Source organism: Protopterus annectens, chromosome 7.part1, assembly GCF_019279795.1.
Source record: "Protopterus annectens isolate FY-2018-M chromosome 7.part1, PAN1.0, whole genome shotgun sequence".
Classification (NCBI taxonomy): domain Eukaryota; kingdom Metazoa; phylum Chordata; order Ceratodontiformes; family Protopteridae; genus Protopterus; species Protopterus annectens.
In genome coordinates, this window is record NC_056740.1 from 186,082,537 (window position 1) to 186,109,143 (window position 26,607).

Sequence of the window (26,607 nt, forward strand, 5' to 3'; positions counted from 1 at the left end):
AGCTGAGTGAGGGCTGAGTAAAGGGGGGCAGTGACATCCCTAGATCTAGATACAGTCTCTTTGTTTATAAGCTGTGAAGTATAGAATGGTTTTTTTATGACAATGGACACATGTTGGTCGAACGTAAGGTCACTATCCACATAAGTTCCCAAATCCCGAACAGTTTGGTAAAGTATTAGGGGCATATTGTCAGTGTTATAACTCCCTGGGATAGAAGACTTCCCAAAGGATACAGTAATACATTTTTTAGCATTTGATTTTAGTCCATGATTTTGGCACCAGTTATTTATTTGAGACAAACCTTCCTGCCAGATAGCTAATTCATGTTTTTGCTTTTATTTAGCCCTCATGGAAGGAAATTCACTTCTAAATCAACCCTTGCAAAGTTTCTTCTTAGTAATGGCGAAAGCAGACTGAACATAGAGGAATTTGATTTTACATGCCCTGATGAAAACAGTGTGCCTTATTATCTTGTACCGCCATCCCCATCTGAAGAACTGGGTTGCAAAGATGTATTTGGCAACCACAGAAATAATCGTAAATCTGCTGTTTTGAGCTCTAGATCTGATGCACAGAATAATGATAGTCAAACTGAGGTTTTCGGTTCTGTGAATGAAAGATTGGGATGTCCTGCTTCTGAGGACACCCTTGCTGGTAATGAGCAATGCATTACTAAAAAAAAATATCGAAGAACTAGAAGAAAGCTCTCAACAACCAAGAACATTCCAACAAAGAAAGGCAGGAAAGCATCTGAATGTAATGAAATGTCAGCAGATGGACAAAAACGATCAAGAAAAAAGGCAACCAACTGTCCTGTGTCCAGTCAAAACAATGAGCACTGTGTCATCTGGAAGACTGAAAACTGCAAAAATAAGGAGTATATTCAGAAACCTGAAGAAAAAGTTGCTGGAAAAACAATGAGAGGCAAAAAGAGGAGCTGTCTAAAAATAAATATAGGGGCTGATTGGAAGACTGAACATCCTCTACCAGAGGCACAATTCCCAGAAAAGTTACATCATGACAAACTGGAACAAGATGAGTTTGCCACCATATCATCCAGCAGCCTCAGTAGTTATGAAGAAGGAAAACCTAAGGAAAACTCACAGTCCAGTTCTGAACACTTAAAATCTGAATATTTGGCTAATGAAACAGATACTGGGAAGTCACAGTCTGACGATGACGAAACATATACACTGGTAAAGAAAAAGAAAGGTATGCATTTTGTAGAATTTTTCATAGCAGTTTTTCATGTTATAAAATATTTCTTCAGGTGGATGGTTATTTGAAATTTGCTTGCATCCATTGACACCACAGTTCAGTTAAAAAAATGCACAGTAGTATATTAATGCAGTAGTTGTAGTGCTAGGTGTTGTCGAGAATATTTTGTCCATCTCGAGAGAATTGGCATGATAGTCATTGTATGTCAGTTAATTCATAGAGGCTGGGTAGTAGAGAGTCAACAACCAGTATAAATGGATGGTGGGTTTGCTGGGTCTGTTGTATAGTGCCATACAGGATGCAGTGTATATGCTTATTTGAAAAAGACCAAAAAAATCAGAAATCACTCTCGTTGCCAGAATTTAAACCAGCTCTTTGCAGATCCCATAATGATTGACTTTGGCAGCTGCCAGTCTTTACATATATTTTGTAATTTGAGCATGCCAACTACTGGCAGCATATTGGGGAAAACCCCAGACAGGATAATTCTGAGGCTGGATGGTAGTATAAATGGAATTTGGGCAAGATAATTCCAAACATAAATCTTACATCTTGTGAAACATATATGATTAGAATGTAAAGTTGGAATCATGAATGCAGATGCATTCAGGGAGTGGATAGGTAGAAAAAAAAACAAAAGAAGGAACTGAGAATAGGTATGAAGTAGTCATTAGCACTGAGGACATCATTTAGGCTATACTTCCTCATCCTGTTTTACTCAGTGTTACATAGAATGGCTGCTGAAATCTAGTTACATTCCTGTGTTATTAATTCTGACTTAAAGGCAAAAGAAATAAAGACTGCAGAACAATATTAGTGTCACACAACCACGTGTGCATTGAAAGGCAGACATTGTATCATGGGTGGGAGCATCCATTTGTGCATGCATACTTCATTGTATGCCCTCCCCTCAGGAAATGGGAAGCCATCCAAAAAACATCTTGTGGTTAAGACTAGGTGATGCATGGCTGAGATGCCTCAATCCTATCCCATACTCTCAAAGGTGGAGAAGTGCTTCACTAATTCTGCTTCTAGGTTGGCAGCTTCAGTCAGGAAAGGTAAGCTGATGGGTCTAGAGGGGGGATGGGTAGAAACACAGGCACTGAGCCATTAACAGATGGTTATCCTGACCAGGGGAGCCAAAATATTTATAAACAATGTTTGAGGTTGTCTGTTGTAACAAATAGATAAATATGTAATGTAATGAATGGAATATGTATGTGATATAATCCCTCCTGTTGTATCTTTATTACGATTTTTATTTGATTTGATCTGCTCATAGTCATCTGATTTGTGGGACAGACTGAGAGGGTGTGACAATAATGCCTTCTTTTTGAAGCTGTTAAAGACATGGGTTGGAAGTCATAGGAGTGGTTCACAGTGCATAGGGCAGGTGCACAGGAAAAAGGAGAGAAGAAGCCCTGACAATGAAGCACCTGGAATGTGGATGTGTATAGTTGCACAGCAAGCCTCCTGCTAGTGTGTAAAGCATGAAATGAGCAACTCAATATGAATAGCACTGCTAGTGTACAGAAAGGATGCTGTGTACCATCCATAACATCTGATACCACTTTATAGAGGACAATCAACCCAAAACATTGGTAGAAATTTAAAAAGGCTATCAACCACGTTAATGTCACTGAGCTGCACAGACAGCAGCCACAATGTAGACAGTGGGGTGTGTAGTGGTAGACTTTATATATCATATGCATAACCCTTGCTCTGAGCACACAAAGGCCCCGCCCTGCACACCTATATGCATGTTTATATTAAAATGAGCAGTTAGCACAGAACATATGTAATAGTACACACACACACACAGACACACACACACACACACACACACACTCACAAATAACTATGGGCAAAACAACACATGTATGCACATAGTTATAGTATTAGTAGTAGTTATGTAGTAAAGCTAGACAGCTGCAAAATGTAAATCCTGTTCCCACCTGTAAGTGTGAACCATTGCTGTCACTGCACACCTGCTCAGTTATTGCACTTTTGTGCAAGGTAGGCTTTACCTGTTGCTGCAGCACAGCCCAGTATGGCTGTTCAGTGTAGAAGGTTAGTGACATCATTCCTTACATACAAAGCTGTAATGAGATGTAAATAGGGACTGATGCTTTGGAATGGATAATGAGGCTAACACAGTTTAGTTTTTTAATGAATTGCGTTGCTCACTCCTATGTAACATTTGGCCAGCATCCTTACACTGTGCTGTCCCTCTGTCCGTGGAGCTGTAAAATAGACAAACCAGAGGTATCCATAAAGCAGTGTAGGAATGTGTGTGTGTGTTTGTGTGTTTGTGTGTGTGTGTGTGTGTGTGTGTGTGTGTGTGTGTGTGTGTGTGTGTGTGTGTGTGTGTGTGTGTGTGTGTGTGCGTTGGTGGGTGTGTGTGTGTGTCTGTGTGTGTGTGCGTGCGTGTGGGTGTGTGTGTATGTATGTGTGTGTGTGTTTTTGTCTACATTCACAAACTATGTCTGTCTCAGCCACTCCTAACCCCGTAGCATATACTTTTGGCATATGTACATGTGCATGTGATTTACCCACATCATACACACTTTGCATCCCTGTCACTTCTCCCCCAACTCCATGTTATGTATTTTTTTTATTCTACTTTTTCTCCTTTCATAGGGTCATACATTAATAGGCATATGGGTTGAAATGCTGTATACACTTTTAACACCTAGACCCTGCAAATGCTCATGCTGTAAGCTATGTAGTTGCCCCAGTGCTCAAGACACTTAGCAATATGCAGGAACACAAACTGCCATACTGTGCTTTCTTAATGTACATTATGAAGTAGTCCCAGTACTTACGATATTTAAGACATTCATGGTTAACAGACTTCCTAACTCTATGCTCATACTGCAAGCTTTGTAGTTGCTGTGGTGTTCAAGACATTTCTAAAATGCAAGGCCTACAAGCTGCTGTAGTGTGTGTCATAAATGTGCATTATGTAGGTGCTGCGGGTCTATATTATAATATCGAAGTTATGGAACATCGAATACAGTATGATCAACACCATATTATCGAAGTTCCGTAACTTCGAAAATAAAAAAAAAATTTTAACTTCAAATACTTACCCTAATGGGTTTAAGCAGGGGGGCAAGCCCGCCTGCACCCCCCACACCCCCCGCTACTTAAATATACCAACTTCGAGATCGCACTTTAACGTAGTATGGTGCCGAAAGGGAACATTTCCCTTTCCTACACTGTAGCGCGATCTCGGAGTTGGTATATTTAAGTAGCGGGGAGTGACTTTCGATTGTTTAATGGTTTGATGCATAAAGTTCGATGTTTATGCATTTGATCCTTTAAACATTCAAGATTATAATATAGATCCAGGTGCTGTAGTGGTCAAAGTGTTTCCGACATACATGGGGCTTCCATGCTGTGCACCCTTACTTTAGAATGAATAATAGTGAAGTGGCCACAGTGCATTTGAGATGCAGGGCACACAGACATGTACACCATACTCTGCTTTTGCAGGGTGTGATGTACATTTTGTTCTGTGGCCCATGGCTGTGTACTGTTAGATGTGATTTGGTTTATGAATCTCATACCTTTCTTTCCAGCAATCAGGATTCATTCAGTCCTGTGCTTGCTACACAGAACTGACTAGGTCCATGAATTACACATCTGCCTTCCCACCTTGTGCTTAAGGGTTTTCCTTTGCACTTACCAGCTTTGCTGTCTTCTGTTGTTTTGGAGCGTTTATCCCCGGGCCTCTGCTGAAAATGGACAGCTGGTGCAGTCGGACCTTCCCGGTAAACAAATGTAAAATAAATAAAATAAATAAAAGTTTAACTCGGTAAACAAATGTGAAATAAAAATAAATAAATAAAAGTTTAACTCTCATTTAACAACTACAGTTAAGACAGACAATTGCTTATAAACAAGTTTCAACTTCTAAGTGTTAGAAGTGTTAGGTGGATCATTTCTAAATCCTGTAGAGCTGTTTCCAGGCTGTATTTTGTTCTGCTATTGCCTTTATTTTTGTGCTTCACATTATAGTGGTTGTTAAGATTGCTGTTTTTCTACACTGTAGTTTCTTGATGTACATATACAGAAACATTAAAAAAAAAAAAAAAAAAAAAAAAAACTGCTGGCATTAAATTTTATCCCAGGATCTGCATGACCTTGGTATGATATGCTTTGGGTTGGACCATTTAAGAGCTGACTGCAGTATCTGTAAAACTTTTAATCAGGGAACTCTCTTGCATATGTGCAATAAACTTATTCTTAAAGGTTTACAAAGGAAAATTCTCAACCCCCAAAAAGGAAGGAAGAATATAAACACCTGGGAGGCAGAAAACCTTTCCCATCTGCAACCAAGACTTCCAGAATAATTTCACACTCCACTCCACTTTAGCAAGGCCTTCCCTGAAATTTAAACCTTTGGGCTTCTCAGAAGCTCTGGGGAGAGCATTAAGCAGCTTTTCAGTTCTACATTTGCTTTATTTGGCTTTCATTTACCTGTTTAAAAATGCTTTTTCTTATTTTCATCATGAACTACTGCATGTTATGTTGCGGCTTTTGTCAGTATTGCCACCATGATCCCATCGTGACCTCAAATCCCAAAGGTCTGTCTGTAACCCACAGTCGTATTCCTTCAAGGCTGTATCACAGAACTCCCAAGTCTTCATACTGCAGGTTTTTTTTAATGGACTACCCGTTTGTAGCCCCTGCTCTGGGGCTTACAATTTAACAATATCTCTGCAGCTTCTTTGGGTTGACTTGTCCCATTCAAGCATTAAGGCTTCTACTGCCAAAAATCCTACCCCTTCTGATAGAGACTCCAGGGCGCTGGATAGATAGGTTTAAAAGGTTTATACTTCTGCAACCTTGGCAATCAGAGCTTTAAACTGCCAATTTCATATGTTAAAATATCAGCAACATGTTATTGGACTGCTTAAACAGAAAATGATGTTGATTCCTGGCTGTGTGGAAAATAAAGATTTACAGGACTTAATGCATTCTGCTGAACAAGTTGGAAAACATACTTTGCAATGTGGTTTTGATTCTTTAGAGGCCTCTTGCAGGGCTGCTGTTACTGGGTCTGTGCTTAGAAGGCATGCTTGGCTTAAGGAGCAATCTTTGCCTGATCATGTTAAAGCTAAATTGTTGGATGCTCCTTTAAATCAGGACCGCCTGTTTGGCAGCAAGGCTGAAGAAGTTCTTAAAAAGATGGAAGATAAAGCTAAATCTATGCAAACTGTTAAAGATTTCTTACAAGTGCAACCTCCTAGATTTAGTAAGCACTGGCTTACTAAGAATTGGTCCTTTCCAGTCCCTTCCAGGTCTTCTCAAGCCAAACCCAGAAGCAGCAAAAACCCCAGGTTTCAGTCCCAGGGGATTCTCAGAACTAAGCAGTGTGGGGGGGGGGGGGGGGCACCACTTCCAAATCAGGAAATAACAAGACACCCCTATGGTAAACAGCCTCAATGACTTCCTTTTAAAATTCCCAAGCACTTATCTTTTGACCACCCCTTTGGGGGGAAAGATGCAAAGAACTGGGAACTCATAACCCAGGACTAATGGGTTTTAAATATAGTGTCCCAGGGATACAGATTTCATTTCCAAATGTTGCCAACACCAAATGGGTGGCCAGACCTGCCCCAAAATCAGTGGGCAGAGGCTCAAAAACAAGTACTTTCCCTCTTAAGCATGGGGGCTATTCAGCTGGTACCAGAAGAGGAAAAAGGACAAGGTTTCTACTCCAGACTTTTTCTGGTATCCAGAAAAGACAAATCATGGCGTCCAATCCTGGACCTGTCTACTCTAAACACCTTTCTGGAGATTCCAAAATTCAAGATGCTGACTCTTCACCAATTACTTCCTATGCTAGGCAAAGACACCTGGTTGGCAACACTAGATTTAAAAGAAGCATACCTGCACATCCCGATCAGGGAATCTTGCAGAAGATACCTACGCTTCAAAGCAGGCTACACACACTATCAGTTCTCTGCACTGCCCTTTGGCTTATCTACTGCACTCAGGGTATTCACAAAGTGCCTAGCTCCAGTTATTGTATTTTGCAAGCAAAGAAATATTCAAATATACCCATACCTGGATGATTGTCTAATTCAGGCAGAAAGCCAGGACATACTTTTGAATCATCTGGCATTTGTAAAAAGGGTTCTAACTTGTCTGGGGTACACCATAAATGAAAAGAAATCACAATTGGTACCCTGTCAACAAATTACATTCCTGGGAGCAAGCTTGAATACACCTTCCCAGATGGCTTACCTCACGCCAGAAAAACAAATGTATTTGGTAACCTATTTCAAACAAGTGGCCACAAAAACCCTGCTATCTCAAAGACAAATACTGCAAGCCTTGGGGTTCATGGCCTCCTGCATTCTTCTAATTCCATATGCAAGACTGCATATGAGGAAACTACAGTGGTATCTAAAAAGCCTATGGAGTCAACATTCTCACAGCCTGGAAACAATGATTCCTATCATACCTTGCCTACGCCTAGAGTTCCCCTGGTGGGCAGAGGCCTGCCACCAAAACAAGGGACTACCATTCACACTACCCCCTGCCACCCAAACCCTAACAACAGATGCATCAGACTATGCATGGGGGGCTCACCTGGCAGGGAAGTGCATTCAGGGCAAATGAAACCCAAGTCAAATGCACCTACATATCAATCAAAAAGAAATGTTAGCTGTACAGAATGCTCTGACAGCCTTCAAGGACTACATTCTTCCAGGACAACTAATGGGAAAGACGGACAACATCACGGTTATGTGGTACATGAACAAGCAGGGGGGTACACATTCCTACTCCCTTTGCAGACTAGCCATGGTATTGTAGAACACAGCCTTGAGCTACCAAGTGCACCTGCAAGCTCAATTCCTGCCAGGAAAATTAAATACACTGGCAGATGGACTAAGCAGAAACCTCATGGACCCACACGAGTGGAAACTGGAATCAAGGATTTTCAACATGTTGACAAGCGAATGGGGGAGCCCAGACATAGATCTATTTGCCTCCCCCCAGAACTACCAGCTGGACAAGTTTTGCACAAGGACTCCCCACAAACAAGACTAGAAAGTGGATGCTCTGTCCTTCAGCTGGAAAAACCTATCGGTCTACACCTTCCCCCTGCTGCCTGTGCTCTCCAAAGTTCTACTAAAAGTCAAACAGGACAAACCAAGGATGATCTTGATTGCTCCAGACTGGCTGCGCAAACACTGATACCCCTTCCTGCGCAGTGTGTCGCAGTTATTTCCATGGCACCTGCCTCAGACCCCTTCCCTGCTGTTTCAGCAGGAGAACCAAATTTTGCACCCTCAGCTTCCAACATTGAACCTTGCAGCCTGGCTAATCACTTAAATTCACCCTTATCATCCTCAGCAAACCTGTGATGGATGTCATCTTTGAGGCAAGGAGACCTAGTACTAGAAAATCTTCTGCTGAAGAATGGAAAAGATTCTGTACCTGATACCAATCTCAAGGGATGAGCACAGCAGCGCCCAATTTACCTCAGACTTTGCAATACTTAACTGAGATGCTTCACAAGGGCCTGTCTTTTTCCTCCATTAAAATTCACGCCTCAGCCATTTCAGCTCATTATAACACAGGACCTCCCCTCTTCTCTCATCCTTTGCTCAAGCAGTACCTCAGAGGGGCCAAAAACTTGAGAGCACCCAGGAGAGCTCTGATCCCTGCCTGGGACCTTAACTTTGTATTAGAGAAACTCACTCTACCTCCTTTCGAGCCAGCTGCTACTGCAGACTTAAAATTTCTTTCTTGGAAAACAGCTTTCTTTTTAGCAATCACTTCAGCTAGAAGGGTATCTCAATTACAGGCCGTTATGGCAGTGGAGCCTTTCATCATCTTTCATGCGGACAGGGTTTCAGTCAGGACCAATCCATCCTTCATGCCCAAAGTGGTATCCAGTGTGACTCTTAATCAGTCCATTCATTTGCCAACCTTCTTTCCCAATCCACAGAACAAAGGGGAATGGATTCTGCATTCCTTGGATGTGCACAGACAACTTAGATTCTACTTGGACAGGACTAAACCTTGAAGAAAATCTGAACAACTGCTGGTAGCATTTGCTGCAGGGGCAGAGGGGAAGGCTATTTCAAAACAAACCATTTCTAAATGGATAAGCCATTGCATAAATTTCTGCTATAAGCACCATGGAAAACCTATCCCCCAGGGGATCAGATCTCACTCCACCAGGGCTGCATCTACTTCTGCAGCCTTCCTCAGAGGTGTTCCTACCAGGGACATCTTAGAAGCTGCTACCTGGAGTTCTGTACATATTTTCACCAAGCATTATCATTTTCCAGTTTTCTCTAAATCCAGAGCTGGCTTTGCGACTGCTGTCTTGCAGGGCCTTATAGCTGGCCCTAATGCTATATAAACTCCTCCTCCCAACCATAGCTTTGGGAATCTATCCAAATGTAATGACTGCAACAGTGAAACACGAAGAACATAGTACAGTTGTGTACACTTACCGTAAATGTAGATGTTCGAGTGTATTCACTGTTGCAGTCCTGGTTACCCTCCCTCCAGTCCCCTAATTTCTTCTGGCTATACCTCTACTTTCCTTTACTTTGCTTAAAAGCCTTTTTGGTGTATTTGCTTTTTGTTGGAGGTATACCTTTGTGTTTTTATCTTTATTTGCTCCCCGTTAGGGGGGCACCTGACATCTGGGGCAAGAAAAACTGATGTAATGGCGTCGGCTGCATGTTTTATATCTCTGACGACTTGACATCATGGAAGAAGGGACAGCAACCGACACAGGACCCAAGACTTTGTTAATCAGGCCGACTGAGGGCAACCTGCAAGTAGATTACCCAAATGTAATGACTGCAACAGTGAATACAGTTAGACATCGACATTTATGGTAAGTGTACACAAGTGTACTTCTGTACTCACTTTTTGCCAGATGCCAATTACAATTGTGCATAATCCAAAGCAGCAGTATATCTTGGCAAAGTTTATATACATTTAAACAATTTCATATTATTGAGCATTTTCTGATGTCCGCTTGTGAGCTTTTTATTTTCATCTGTTGTAGAAGTTAGTATTTATGATTTTAGAAGTAACAAATCTTTTTAATGTGATTGTCCTTTCTTGTTAAACATTTCAGTGGGGATTTGCAGCCATATTCTTCCTATTAACTGTTTTTGTTTCCTTATCAGTTAAACGTGTTCCTAAAACACAGGTAGAAAAAAGAAAGAAAAGTCCCTATTTTTCTGCTAAACTCGCCAAAGAAGGTAAAAATATTTTTTTCTCATGCATTTGAGTTTTGAATTACAGTGTAAACATTGATTAGATGTATGTCTGCTTTACCTTTAAGCTCTTAGTCCTCCAAGACGCAAAGCATTTCGCAAGTGGACCCCACCTCGTTCACCATTTAATTTGGTTCAAGAAACTCTCTTTCATGAGCCCTGGAAACTTCTTGTTGCCACTATTTTTCTCAATAGGACATCAGGTAATGTATTTGTTAGACCAGTACTATATGACTATATGTATGTATGTATGTGTGTACATATATATATATATATATATATATATATATATATATATATATATATATAAACACACACACACACACACGTTATGTGTGTATGTTTATTTCATTGTTAACTGGGTAAATTCCATTGAACCAAAGGCTGCTTTACACTTGGCAACTCAAAAAAAAAAAAAAAAAAAAGGAACATAAAGGACAACATTTTATGCAGAAAATCTGGTGGAAGATATGGTAGCATCAAGAACACTAAGATCTAGTTCTGATAGCATAGGGCAGGCATCTGATGGTTAAGCAGGATCAATATCTTAGCCATATAAACTGGGAAGAATATGTAGCAAAAAGGACCTTATATGCCTTCCCAATCTAGTTTTCTGTGTTTTATGACCATGCCTAATACATTGTAACCTTGCTTGACATATACATTTCACTTCTATTTCTGCAGTCCAGCAGTGCCAGGGGGTCCTTCAGCAATAAGTACATGTATGTTTTTATAGTCGCATTTTGACTGGACTAGTTAATAGAAAAGGTACATAATTCTAAAAGGGAAAAATGAGAAGTTATATGTAACATTCTGTGATTATAGATGCTCCATTATAACATTATCTTTCAGAATGACAGGTAGATACACTGCTGAGTAAAAAAATTTTTAATGATACTTTTATGTTATCTTTGTTACCTTAGGTAAAAAGGCTATTCCGGTGCTTTGGGAATTCTTAGAAAGATATCCCTCTCCAGAGGTGACACGAGCAGCAAACTGGAAGGACATAGCAGCACTACTTCAGCCTCTTGGCCTGTATGAACTGCGAGCCAAGGCAATCATCAGGTTTTCAGGTAGGTATTTCTGTTGGTATAATTTATATGCATGCTTGGTGCACAATAAGAGCAAAAACATGCATTCCTGCTTGATTTTTGTATTTTATTTATTATTTTATACAAAACTGGGTAATGTATTTTTTCTTGCTTAATCCAGTCATTTCAGGGTTGTTTTTCAGTATTGGAAATTAAAGCTGCCATTAAAAATGCTGTGTCTAGATGTCTGCAATGGGTGCAACCATGTGTGAGGATGGCAACATTCTTGAAGTCAGTGTACAATACTGAAAAGCTCCTACTCCAGATGCAGGCATGGGGCCTAGTGTTGACCTCTTTTTAGTCTCTGTGTGTAGTTTGCTTGCTTTTGTCAAGTCTTTGTGGGTTTTCTTCAGTTTAATTTCCATGTTTTAAAAAGATACTTTAAGTTTTTGTATATGAAGCTGTACAAGTGATCATTATTAATGCATCTTTCATATTCTCACCTTCACTTAAAAAAAGGGATTTTTTTGTTCATGTGATGTACACGTAAAATATAATAAATGAAATGAAAAATCAAATGTATCTGATTCATTAATATGAGAGCCCATAGAAAAAAATCTCAACTGTAATACAAGTAATAAGATGCACATAAAGTTAAAAGAACATTTTTGCAGGAAGGCTGTGCTGCCCTGCCACTTAACCCCCCCCCCCAAAACTTACTTATAGAAACTCTAATCTGCACATACCTCCACTCTGTAGTAAGGTGTGAGACTTACAAGTTCTGTGCAACATAAAATTAGTATGTATAAGTTTGGGGGTGTGGGAATAAACCCCCTCTACATAAATACACAAACACACACACACTACAAGAGTACAAAGGGGAAATAGCCATCTTACAAAAATGTATTCTGAACATCTGTTTTTTAGCTACTTGTGAGAAAAGGATACCAGTATCGCATATGGAAGGATCTGGGATTCAAAAATAGTTTTGCATGCACACGACTTGAATATTATAGACTTTCATATACATTTCCTCACATAATGTGCATCTATATATGTATATATCTATATATATCTGTATATATATCTACATATATATATATATATATATATATATATGTGTGTGTGTGTATATATATATATATATATATATGTGTGTGTGTGTGTGTGTGTCTGTGTGTATGTATGTATATGTATATATATATATATATATATATATATATATATATATATATATATAAAGAGAGAGAGATTTATATACATATGTAGATGTACACACACACATACATACATACATATATATACATATATATATATATATATATATATATATATATATATATATATATATGTAATACCATACACTGTTGTTCTTGTAGCACAGGCCATGAATCTAAAGCTAATGCCTTGGAAAATTAATCAGAAGCTGCAATAAGATTAACAAGTTATTGTCTAATTATTCAGCACCTCCTTGAAATACCATGGGACATATAAGAAAATTTCTCTTTTGGAACACATGACCCTTTGAGCAGTGCTTCTCCTTCAGCGATCAGCATTTTCAACCTAGATCTTTTATGAAGGGTCAAACTGAATGACATGGAAAAGACAATGGCTCCAAAAATTTCTACAGGTCATGCCAGCTCCATTGGCAAAGAAAGATAAAGCCCTGACTACTACCCACACAATCTAAGTTTAACTAACTGCTTGTGTGCCTTTTGGAGTTGGCATCAGGGGAAGGAGAGGAATGACAAGGCTTAAATCTGTTTGCTTCTGTTGGGGGGGGGGTGAGGATGGGTCATTTGCTCAAGGCAGATACTCTGTGGTAGAATTCAGGTAGTGCCTGCCTACAAGGGAATGCAGGGCCAGTTGATCATATCACATATAGGTGTGACTGTGAATCTCATATAATGTCAAGGAGCACTCACAGAGGAGGAAGAGCTTTCAAGAGAAAAAATCTGATCCACCTCATATATGACAGTGCCACTCACAGTCCATTCAACATTTGTCCTCAGGGAATAAATAAGCTGCACCCAGGAGAATGAACAGGTCAGTAGAGTGGCCAGAAGAGGTAAGCTTGATGATTACAAAAGGACAGGAGCACTCAACAGAATTCTACCTATATAGTTCTCTTGTAATAAATGGCTTCTTCCGTACTGAAATTTCTTTGGATTGCAGTCCATGTCTTCTTCCCATTCCCAGCACAATCTTACTTATTAACAAATACGTCAGTAGCTGAAAGCAGAATTGCAATATTCTTCAAATACAGGAAACGCATTTCCATAGTTATGAGCACGGGGGGGGGGGTAAAAAAAGACATTTATAACAGAATTTTGAGTTCAGATTTAACCCTTGGCCAATTCCAGCGGTTCTCAAGTACCTTTTGGACTTCTCCTAAAGTCAGTGTTCTGGAAAAAGTCATAGCAGTTTTATATCTGTCCATCCTCAATAAGATTTTGAAGGTAAAAAAAACTTCAGTATAGTGCCTTCTCAAACCCTGGTTCCCCTTATTTTTCATGATAGTACCCTAGATTTAAAGAATGCTTACTGACAGTTCACAGCCACACAAGTTTCAGATAGGAAGTCAGATAGGAAATCAGAAACCATTGCTTTCAGTTTTTGGTCTCTGCATTTGTCTTAGCCGCTGCTTCCAGAGTCTTTTTCCAGGAGTCTGACATAGTCTTGTAGCAGCTATCAGACAGAAAGGTGTTCATATTTTCATTAATCTCAATGACTGCCTCCTTTTGACTTAGTCAAAGGGTCTACTAATAGAGCATTTAAGAAATGGAATCTATTTCTTTGAGTCTCTGGAGTTCATATTAGTTAAAGCATTCTTTAACTACATCTGAAATTTAAAAGGCAATATCCAGCTGTACTCTGAACTGGTTGTGGGTGGCACTACCCATACTCAACCAGAGGTACAGATTTGGAGCAAACTTCACCCCCTGTTCCCGCCAGTCATCCCCCAAAGTATACCTGCCCCCATTTTTTCCAGCCTTTTATCTCAAGAGGGCAGGTCATCTCGGAGCTCTCCAAGGCCAGAAACATGGCATCATTGTGGGACCAGACAACATCCTGGGTTGCCTTTTAAACAACTTAAGAAACTTCTCTGTGTGGAAGATTTTCAATCCATATATATCTAGTTATTCACTGTATGTTAATCAGATCAGATAATGGTAGTAGAAGTGGCAAACTTAAACTTGTCCTAAGTGAAAAAAATAATAAAAAATATTTAATTTGAAATATTATACAGAATTACTAAGTATTCAGAAATAATCCAAACAGGATAGACAGTCTCTTTCCAGTTGAAAATCCTTTATTAAAATTTTTGACAGGAAACAGACCGTCTACCCTGCTTGGATTACTTTTGAATACTTAGTAATTCTGTATAATATTTCAAATTAAATATGTTTTATTATTTTTTTTCACTTAGGAGGGGTTTCAGTTTGCTGCTTCTACTGCAATTATCTGATCTGATTAATATACAGTGAATAACTAGATATGTATGGATTGAAAATCTTCCACATATAGATATTTCTTACACTGTTTTGTTTTTGGACCCACTGTACTTGTTTAGTGGGTTATTTGAGACCTCAGGGATACCACGGAGATTGCTTGACTTTTAAACAACTTAAAACATGTCCTAGCAGACCCACTTGGATCCCTGTTTAACTACAGCCTGCGAACTGGCTATGTTCCTGTGGAATGGAGGATCGCAACAGTAATCTCTGCACAAAGGTGGACCATCACCCGATTCTGGGAATCATAAGCCCATAAGCATCTGCAAGGCCATTGAAAGAGTCATTATAGATCTTATTAAAGAAATAGGTAATCTCCAAACTCTTGACCTAACCTAGTTGGGACTCGTTAAAGGTAGATCATGCCTGTTAAACATGGTTGACTTCTTTAAGAAAGTTGTCAAGGCCCTGGACAAGGGAAAGATAGTACATACCACCTATCTTGACCTAGCCAAGGTATTTGACACAATCCCCCACTCGGGTATTATGGAGAAACTCTCCCAGTTGGGAATCAACCCGTACATTACCAGATGGGTAGCCAACTGGCTCACCGACAGGACACAAACTGTCAAAGTGGGTGACTTCACCTCTAGCAAAAAACAGTCACCAGTTGCTTACCACAGGGTTCTGTGTTGGGCCCTTTACTGTTCGTAATTTATTTCTCAGAAGTCCAAGCAAACTTGACCAAGTTCACGGAAGATTGCAAATCGGGAGCAATCACTGAGTTCACCATCGATGTTAATATAGTGCGGACAGAGTCAACACAGACAAATGACTGGTGCCAAAGCCACGAATGAAAGCTAAATGCAAAAACAAATGCATTATTATTCCCTTTGTGAAGTCTGACATCACTGCTAATTACATTATAGACAGCACCTTCCTAAGTGTAGACGAAGTGGCACATGAATTGGGTACTCAAGTTGATATCAACCTGAACTTTGACCACCATGAATCCACAGCAGTAAGGAAATCCTTCTGTGTGGCAAATCTTATAAGTAAAGGCATCACATCTAGATCAAAGGACATTATAATTCCATTATACTTGGCCATCATCAGACCAACAACTGAGTATAGTGCTCCCTTTTGCATGTACCTCACCAGAAACCTGCAACAATTAGAGAGACCAGAGAGGTTTCTCACCAAGAAATTACAGGGTCCACAAAGTAAGTCTTGCATGACAACACTGAAATCCCTGTGACTGTATTCTGTCTCCTTCAGGTTGCTAAGGGGAGTTCTGTGCCTGGCTTACAGGGCAGTCTCTGACCTGGCCCTGATGGAAATGCTACACATTCATAAATCAAACTGTACGAGGATTACCTACTCTAGGGATCTTAACCTAGCCTCTGAAATGAACAGGTCATGCTGGAGAGATAGATACATCTCCCAGAGATTCCCACTTCTCTGGAACAAGCTTTCCAGTTCACATGAAACAGTTCCCCTCCCTTGACCCTCTTCAGACGCAACCTAGATCAATAGATGGATGACCGCAAATTCACTCCTGGGGTGGCACCCATGTCCCTCCTGGTCAGAGGAAGTCATTATTAACTATGATAGACCACCTACCTCTGCAAACCTCACCCACCTAACCACCAACAATTGGGGCAACTCAGGGTAATTATGGCTAGGCTTGTAACGGCTCTAGGGCCATTAGCCTAGTAACAAATGGCCTAGTAACCTTCTATGAACCTATGAACCTGGAAAGCACCCCTACCAGAAGAGTGAGAGAACCCATCAGGAGGAAATGTTGCAGACTTTGCTATCAATTTCCTACTCCATCCCACCCATGATTTACCTAGGCAATGAACCAGGTAGTTCATGAGCAGGACAGAGCAAGAAGTCAACAAATTTTAAAATGTAGGGGATAGCTACGGTAAGAACAGAAAAGAGAGGATTTTTTTTTTCTGTAACTAGTAAACAACAATATATTTTTTGTAGTTCTCAGATGTCCATAATTTTGCAGAATATTTCTGTTTTTGTTTAATATATTTGCCTGGCTGTCCCTTTGTAACATGCCAGAATGCCTGCCAGCCAGCCTAAAACAGGATCTGTCAAAATCCCTACAGAAACTATTCAATGTCAGCCTCCAAACAGGATTTGCACCTGACAAATGGAGGACAACAAATGTTCCCCCGTTTCCCACAAAAAGGTTGATTATCGGTGGACTCAGGTAATTACAGACCAATAAGTCTGACCGGCCTCATTTGTATCTGTGAAAGGATCATTAACATTAGTTTTGTCACCCTCACTTCTTTTTTTGCGCCACCGCTTCTTTCCCTCTACCCCCACATGTAGAATTCCCAGGAGTTTTCTCCCCCCTTTTCCTTATATTACCTTTCAGATTTCCCAGCTCACTGTCCATATCTGTTTTGTTTATCTGCACTCCAGAACATGTATTGTGTATGTCTTGTGTTATTCACCTCCAACATCTTGAGTCTGTTTTTCTCCCTTCTTATACAGTTTTTTTTTTGTGTGTGTGTAAGATACCAACTATGCAGCATTCTTACTGTTTGTTCTCTTATCCCATGCACATACCAAGAGGCCCACTGACCACCCTAAAACTGGACCTGTCAAATCCCTTACAGAGGTTACTCAGTATCAGCCTCCAAACAGGCTTTGTACCTGACAAATGAAATACAGCAGCCATCAACTGTCTTGAAAAAAGTTGGGGTATCAGTGGACCCTGATAATTACTGACCCATAAGTGTGATCAGCCTCATCTGTAAGCCTATGGAAAGTATCATTATGGAATTAATAAATAAGGACATAGGCAACCTACAGACTCTTGACCCTAACCATTTCGGTTTTGTGAAGGGCAGATCCTGCCTACTTAACCTGGTGGACTTTGAGAAGGTTACTGAAGCAATGGATGAGAGAAAGTTATTATACACTGTATATCTACATGTCACAATGGGGTTTAACACTATCCCACAGTCCGATATCATTGATAAACTCACTCAGCTAAATGTAAATCCCTATGTAGTTTTGATAGCAAACTATTTCACTAATAGAACCCAAGAATTAGGTTGGGCATCTCTACTTAATCCTCAGAAAGACCTGTTCACTAGCAGTGTATTTCAGGTTTCAGTCCTTGGGACACTCATCTTTGGCGTAGGTTCATAGGTACATAAGAGGTTACTAGGCTAGCGGCCATAGAGCCTTTACAAGCCTAACCATGTTAATCCCAAGTATCCTCATTTGTTCTTTTTGGGTAGTTTGCCGAATCAATTTGTGAACAGAGTGGGTCTGTGATCAACACCATCTACCCCTGTCCATGAGGGACAGAGTCTTTATTATCTAATAGACCGCTTAGCTTGTTGAACGCCTAAATGTCGACAGCTAAGGTTGAAAAAATAGAATCTCGAAAGGCCAGGTAAGCAAATTTTTTCATCGGGAGAGAATTTGCTTGACCATGCCACACTAACATAAACTTCCAAGCCGTAAAAAAGTGGGGGTCTTCACCCCCTACAACCCCCCTAACTAAATATACCAACTCTGAGATCATTCTATACTGGGGAAAGGGCAAATTCCTGATAATGGCCAAACAAATTCTTTCCCAGTGAAAGAATTCGCTTACGTGGCTGTTCAAGATTCTAAGATATGAAGTAGTTGACTTCATTTGCTCTTCAACCTGTGGGGGGGGGAATACAGACTGTATTGTATCCGAGCCAGCAAATATTACTAGTATCAGCTCCAAGCTCCAGACTCCTCCCCTTACCCATAATACACCTCCACTGCCTTCCATCCCGCGATTTGTTGTACATCATGTGTTCAGAGCTCCAGATAGCAGTGGGGTGATTTTTCTACTGTAAGTTTAAAAATGTCTGTTCTTTCAGCAGATCTAGGTTAGTTTAGGTACCCCTTCTCCCCTCCCATCGCTTTGGCATTGAGTGTAGGTTTGTTTAGATAGATAGTTAGAGTAGTTTGACTGTGGTGCCCCTCCCCACCTTTAGTGTTGTCTATAGTCTAGTGTAGTGAGTGGGTGTGTGTCTGTTTGAGTAAAGAAAGTTTTTTGCCTGTCCTTTTTTTAAGTCATTCTTTCTTCTCTATGATGGCTGAAAAGCTTGTCTTCAAGTGCTGCACAGAGTGTGGCCATAAGCTCTCCCCAGCGGATGACCACAATCTGTGTGTGTTGTGCTTAGGTGTGGCCCACCTTAGTGTGGATTGCTCCATTTGTGCGGGGTTCAATCCCTGAGCTTTAAAAGACAGGAAGGCCAAGTTGGCCCTCAAATGTCTTCTGCCCGCTACTGATCCTCCTTCCTCATCTTCGGCTGTGACTGCCTCTCCCGCTTCTCTTCCTCTGGCCCCGGATCTCACTTCCCTGAGCAAGTCAGCATGGATCTGTGACTCCCCTCAGCTCCAGTCTCCGAGGTTCTCCCCGGAGCCGGAGGAAGCACACCCAGTCTCCCGGGACTCGGTTCCCTGACCCGCCAGGTCAGAGTCCGTGGCCTCATCACGTTCAACCCGCTCCTTATCAGATATGGATCTGGATAAGATGATGAGGCGCTTTGTCCGTACACAGATCCAGATGGGGGTCTTGCCAGCCCCCCCCTCTGGAGGGGGGAGCTTGCTTCCTTTTTCTCAACCCATTTCTCCTTCCCCGATCCATTATTTGGCTTCGGAATACTCGGATTCGAGGTTGGCCTTGGTCAGGGGGTCAGCGCCTACGGTTCTTGTTTGCTCGACGCCAACAGCTGCCTGGAGCATCTCAGATCCGACCAGTTTGAATCCGAGCCGCTCTCAGAGCCGGAGCTTGGGTGTTGGATCCAAAGGAGTGGAACCTTTTCCATCGGCTCCAATGTTGTCGGGCCAGGTTCCCTCCTTCGGTGCTCCGTCCAATTTGGGACCGGCTCTGATTCTCATGTCGGACCCAGGGAGACCGGTCTCCTTATTAGCTTCACAGGAGGTCCGCTCTCCTTCGGCATTTGATGTAGTAGAAAGGGTCCTCTCCATCGGATCGAGACTCCTGACCGCCCCCTCGGACTCCACCCAGACCCCCCTCAGCTCTGTCTACGGTCCCCATTGTCTTACCAGAGGGACAGCTCATGCTTGAAGACCCCCAGACGGTTCCTCCAGAGGAACAGATGGCTTGCGAGTACTCCTCTGAGAGCCCCACTGGAGATGTGCCTCGCAAGCATACGTGCAAGAGGAAGCACTTGGACTCCCCCGAGTCCCTTACTGAGGACACAGATTTAGATGATGGGGAGGGCTCCCCAAGATCACCTCCTGAGAATGTCTCCTTTGGAGGCATCATGGAGATCCTGCGCCAGCGGGGAGATTGGTCTGCCCCCAAGCCCTCCTCTGATGAGTCTGTGTTCCTGGAGGCTTTTGGCACAGGCCATTCTACTTCCTGGGTGTCCCCTCCCTCAGATCCTTTAGTGGATTTGATCACCTCGCGGGCATGGAAGGAACCAGATACTGTGGAGCCTATCCTCAAGTGCCCTGATAAAATTTTAAGTCCCCCCATTGATAGGCCATTCTGGAATAAGAGCTCCCCTGTGGACACCGTGGTGGTAGCTGCAGCCACTAAGAGGGAACTATCTCAGGAAAGTTCCTCGGTCCACCCTCCTGACCGTGAGTCACGGATGATGGACCGCCTAGGGAAGCAGGTGGATGCTTCAGCTACCTTTTCGATCAGGGAGCTGAATTACTTGGTCCATGTCACTAGTTTCCAATGCGACCTAGTAAAGGAGCTGGAGGAGTATCCACCCAAGTCCATGTCACAGGAGGACAAGGCTTCATTCTCCATGAAAATGGCAACTCTGAAGGTGGTATCAAATACGTCCATGCGACTCCTCTCCCATGGTATGGAAGGAGCGGCTAGGGCGGCTGGGTCTGGCATGTCCATGACGCGTAATGCCTGGCTCAGGTTGTGTCAATTTACCGAACCCTTTAAGGCATTCTTTGCCAATGTCCCTTATGATGGCTCGACACTTTTCAGTAAGACCGTCAAGGAGACACTAGTCCAGAGTGAGAAGGATGGGAAGTCACTGTCTGCCGTCAGGATCCACTTCTCTAACCCTCAAAGGTCCTTTTCCCGGAACCAGTGAGGGCAAAAGAAGATGTGGTTCCGGAAGTCTCAGCATTCCCGGGACAGTCAGGGCTCTTCCTCCCCTAGAGGCAGAGGGGGACATGATGGACGTCGGCCCAGAGGCCAAGGGGAACTGAGAAACTTTGGGTCTCCAGAAACGTTCTCGGACAGATCCATGGCTGCTCTACTCTGGAGGCAGTTGGGGGATGATTGTCCTTGCACCCAGCGGCATGTGAGTCCATAACAGTGGACCGCTGGGTGCTTCAAATCATATCCAGAGGATATTCTATCCCTTTGTGGGTTACCCCATATCTCACAAACACCTTCTGGATGTTCCACCCACGCAAAGGTTGGCAACAGCACAGGAAATTTCCAAGCTGCTAGGAAAATGAGCCTTCGAAACCTTCCCTCCCAGATCAGTCCGGATCGGGCTTCTACTCCAGGTTCTTTTTGGTGCCAAAGAAAATGGGGGACTTAAGGCCCATTCTGGACCTCTCTACCCTGAACCTGTCAGTTTCCAAAGAGAAGTTCCGGATGGTCACACTACAGTCCATCATGCCGTACCTGCAAGAGAGCGACTGGATGTGCTCGTTAGACCTCCAGGATGCTTACTATCACATAAACATGCACAGAAGCTCCAGGAGGTTCCTCCGCTTCTGGCTAGGGGCCAATCATTATCAATGTTGAGCCCTACCCTTTGGTCTCACCACAGCCCCCAGGGTTTTTACCAAAGTGATGGCAGTTGTAGTGGCTCACCTGAGGCTTCAGGGGATTCAGGTCTATCCATACCTGGACGATTGATTCCTCACTGCTCCCACCAGGCGTCTGCTTTCCCAAACCAGGGATTACTTTCTGACACTTGCCCTGAGTTTGGGTATCACAATCAACACATCCAAATCTCTCCTAGAGCCTGCACAGGTAATAGACTACATTGGTGCCAGGATAGACACACTTTAGTGCAAAGTATTCCTGACCTCGGAGAGAGTTCAAAACCTCAGGATGGTGTCTCCCTGATCTACCATTCTCACCTCCCGAACCGGAATCAGTGTTGAGGGCCCTAGGCTTGGTGACGGAGACCATAACTCTTCTTCCGTGTGCTCGGCTACACATGCGGATACTTCAGGGGACTCTAGCGGTTCAGTGGTCCCTGTTGGAATTACCACTAACTTATCCTATCCACCTAAGTTGAGTATGTCGGTCGTCCCTCATATGGTGGATGAGCTCTTCAGACATTTTGGGGGGACGACCCTTTGTTCCAGCCCCGGCCCAAACCACAGTGACCACGGATGACTCCCAACTCGGGTAGGGGGGCAGTGTTCGGGCAGGACAGGCCAAGGCCTGTGGTCCCCCATAGAGACCAGCTTGCATATCATTGTCCTTGAGATGAGGGCGGTCCTTCTGGCATAGCAGGTCCTTCATGCCTTTCTTCCTCTGGGGACGATTGCCATTCAATCAGACAACATGTCAGTAGTCTGGTATATCAACAAACAGAAAGGGACCAGATCTTACCCCCTTTGTCGCGAGACCACGAGAGTGTGGGAATGGGCGATCTCCACCGGTCGCTTTCTCATCGCAATGCACATTCTGGGATGGTCCAACATTCTAGCGAACAGGCTAAGTCAGACCATTCTGATGCCTTAAGAGTGGTCTCTGAATCTGTCAGTAGCGGAACAGATCTTCAGCGAGTGGGTCAGCTTTGCTGCGATCTCTTCACATCTCCTTCCAATGCAAAGTGCAGCAGGTTTTTTGCTCTGAACCCCCTGCCGGGGGAGTCCCCCAGAGATGTTCTAGTTCATGCTTGGTCTCCCAGTCTTCTGTATGCTTACCCACCAGTATCTCTCATTCCAAGGTTTCTGCAGAAAGCTTGTCGACTGGGGAGCAAGGTGATCCTCATTGCCCCATTCTGGCCTCGCCAGTTATAGTTTCCCTTCCTTTGGTCTCACCTTTTGGCTCCACCTTGGATCTTAGATCCCATTCAGGATGTGATTTCACACCCATCAGGGGTGCGTCATCCAAGTCTGGACAGCCTGAAGCTCACGGCTTGGCTGCTCCAGTTCCCATAATTGCTAGGACACCCAGACTTTCCTCCTCAGTTAGATCTATTTTGGTAGCTGCTCATAAGTCTTCAACCAAAAAGGTTTATTGCAGCAAGTGGAAACATTTTTCTTTCTGGGCCTCTCAGAGGAGTTTAGACCTTTTCATGGCTCCTATTTCCGCTATTCTTGATTTTCTAGCTGATATTTTCCAGCATGGAGCTAGTTCTTCTACTGTCAAAGTTCAGTTGGCTGCCATTTCCCATTTTCATGTGGGCGAGAATTCTGCATCCTTAGCATCTTCCAGACTGTGTAAAGCCTTTATCAAAGGCACCTTTTTGCTACGCCCCCGGTTAAAGATTCTGTCCCCTGTGGGACCTTACTATGATTCTCCAAGCTCTGGTCACTCTGCCCTTCAAGCCTGCCGCAACTGCAGATCTAAAATTTCTGTCATGGAAAACAGCTTTTCTGGTAGCTATTATCTCTTCTAGAAGGGTTTCGGAATTACAGGCCTTGTCCATCAAACTTCTGTACATGATTTTTCATAAAGATAGAGTTTCCCTTTGGACCAATCCATCTTTTCTTCCTAAGGTAGCATCACCAGTCAGTATAAATCAGACTATAAATTTGCCTGTGTTCTTTCCCAATTTTACGAACAGGATGGAATACAAGCTACACATGTTGGATGTTCATAGACAATTACGATTCTATTTACACAGGACAAAAAATTTTCGGAAATCTGATCAATTGTTTGTTTCATTCTGTAGACCCTTTTTGGGCAAACCTATTTCCAAGATCACTATAGCTAGATGGATTTCTTCATGCATCCTGCAGGTCTATAAGGACAAAGGCATGTCTCCTCCAGGTCAGGTAAAAGCTCATTCCATTAGGTCCATGGCTATATCTGCAGCTTTCTAATCTAGAGTCTTTGGATGACATTTGCTCTGCAGCTACTTGGTCCTCATCTCATACATTTATTTCTCATTACAAATTAGATTTGACTTCTAGAAGGAGAGCATCTTTTGGCTCTGCGGTGCTCCGGAATATCCTTCCATGAGAGCATCCCAGGAGTTTAGTAGCTAGGGACTCTGTCCCACAAGTTGAAGACCAAATGAAATAAACTACTTCAGATAAAGAAGTTATGTACTCACCATAATGTTCCATCTGAGTAGCTGTACTTCATTTGTCTTCAACCGTCCCTCCCTCCTTCCCCCAGACCTTGGCGCATGTTCAGTCTACGAGCTGCAATATAGGTCACAAGTATGTTATCAGGTCGGGTTCTAAGTATAAGTTCAGCAAACTCGATCTTGGGATGGAAGGCAGTGGAGGTGTATTATGTGTAAGGGGAGCAGTCTGGAGTTCAAAGCTGATGCTAGTAATATTTGCCAGCTTGGATCCCCCCCCCCCCCCGTTGAAGACAAATGAAGTACAACTACTCAGATGGAACATTATGGTGAGTACATAACTTCTTTTATTCGACCCTTAGCTGTCGACGTTTAGGCATTTGGCAAGCTAAGCAGTCGATTAGATAATATAGACCCGAGGGACATGGGTGCCACCCCATGGGCCAATTTGTGGTTTCCCATCCAGTTATCTAGGTTGCATTTGAATAGGGTCAGTGAGGAGCTGTTTTACGTGAGCAGGAAGTCTATTTCAGGGAAGTGGCAGTCTCTGGGAGACATATGTGTCTCTCCAGCATGTTCTGTTAATGTCACAGGCTACGTTAATATCCCTAGAGCAAGTGACTATTGTCCCGTTTGACTTGCAGATGTGCAGTATTTCCATTAGGGCAGGGTCAGAGATTGCCCTATAGGCCAGGAACAAGTCAGCTGTCAGCAACCTATAAGATACAGAGTAAAGTGACAGGGCTTTCAGCCTGTCCACATAGGTCATGGCTTGGAGTCACTGTATTTTCTTAGTGAGAAACCTCTGAGGTTTTTCCAGCTGCTGCAGGTGTCTGGTGAGGTACATGCAAAAGAGTGCATTATACTATGTTAGTGGTCTGATGAGGGTCGAGTACAGTGGAGTTGACCTTGATGCTATGTCCTTGCTTATGAGGTGCACTGCATAGAAGGCTTTCCTTACCAGTGTGGAAACTTGGTGGTCACTGTTCGGATTGCTATTAACCTGTGTTCCCAAGTCTTACACCACTGGGTTGGAACTCAGGGGGGTGCTGTCATTATTGTCATTTGTAGGGAATTCCGTTTTTCCAAAGGGAATAATAATGCATTTTTTTTGCATTTAGTTTTAGCCCATGGCTTTGGCACCAATTATTCGTTTGTGTTAGCCCTTCTTGTAATATGTTGACATCAATAGGGGACTCAATGATTGCTCTCAGTTTGCAATCATCAGTGAATTTGGTGAGCCAGAGGCTGTCTACTTTGGCCTGGACTTCTGAGAAATAGATGCCAAACAGCACATATCCCCCCACACAGGTTGAAGACAAATTAAGTACAACTACTCAGATGGAATGTTATGGTGAGTGCATAACTTCTTTTTTTCGACCCTTAGCTGTCGAAGTTTAGGCATTTGACAAGCTAAGAGGTTGATTAGATAATATAGACCCGAGGGACATGGGTGCCACTCCATGGGCCAGTTTATGCTTTCCCATCCAGTTATCTAGGTTGCATATGAATAGGGTCAGTGAGGCGCTCTGTTTTACGTGAGTAGGAAGTCTATTTCAGAGAAGTGGCAGTCTCTGGGAGACATATGTGTCTCTTCAGCATGTTCTGTTAAAGTCACAGGCTATGTTAATATCCCTAGAGCGAGTGACTATTGTCCCGTTTGACTTGCAGATGTGCAGTATTTCCATTAGAGCAGGGTCAGAGATTGCCCTATAGGCCAGGAACAAGTCACCTCTCAGCAGCCTATAAGATACAGAGTAAAGTGACAGGGCTTTCAGCCTATCCTCATAGGTCATGGCTTGGAGTCACTGTATTTTCATAGTGAGAAACCACTGAGGTTTCTCCAGCTGCTGCAGGTGTCTGGTAAGGTACATGCAAAAGGGTGCATTATATTCTATTAGTGGTCTGATGAGGGTCGAGTACAGTGGAGTTGTAAGGTCCCTTGACTTTGATGCTATGCCCTTGCTTATGAGGTGCACTGCATAGAAGGCTTTCCTTACCACTGTGGAAACTTGGTGGTCAAAGTTCGGATTGCTATTAACCTGTGTTCCCAAGTCTTACACCACTGGGTTGGAACTCAGGGGGGGTGCTGTCAATATTGTCATTTGTAGGGAACTCCTTTTTTCCAAAGGGAATAATAATGCATTTTTTTGCATTTAGTTTTAGACCATGGCTTTGGCACCAATTATTCGTTTGTGTTAGCCCTTCTTGTAATATGTTGACATCAATAGGGGACTCAATGATTGCTCCCAGTTTGCAATCATCAGTGAATTTGGTGAGCCAGAGGCTGTCTACTTTGGTCTGAGAAATAGACGTTAAACAGTAAGGGGCCCAGCACATACCCATGTGGTACTCCACTGTTGACAGTTCTACTGGTTTATGTGGAATCACT

The 26,607-nt window shown here is 42.6% G+C and overlaps 1 protein-coding gene across 1 annotated transcript in view; it reads left to right on the top strand.

Moving 5' to 3' along the window:
* The first annotated feature begins 323 nt into the window (after positions 1–323).
* MBD4 (methyl-CpG binding domain 4, DNA glycosylase) overlaps positions 324–26,607 on the top strand; it is a 60,366-nt gene continuing 34,082 nt past the window's right edge. The window contains exons 1-4 of the mRNA XM_044078477.1: positions 324–1,212; positions 10,395–10,469; positions 10,553–10,687; positions 11,408–11,557. Coding sequence (XP_043934412.1) covers positions 324–1,212; positions 10,395–10,469; positions 10,553–10,687; positions 11,408–11,557 — 1,249 coding nt within the window. The remainder of the gene's footprint in view (positions 1,213–10,394; positions 10,470–10,552; positions 10,688–11,407; positions 11,558–26,607) is intronic.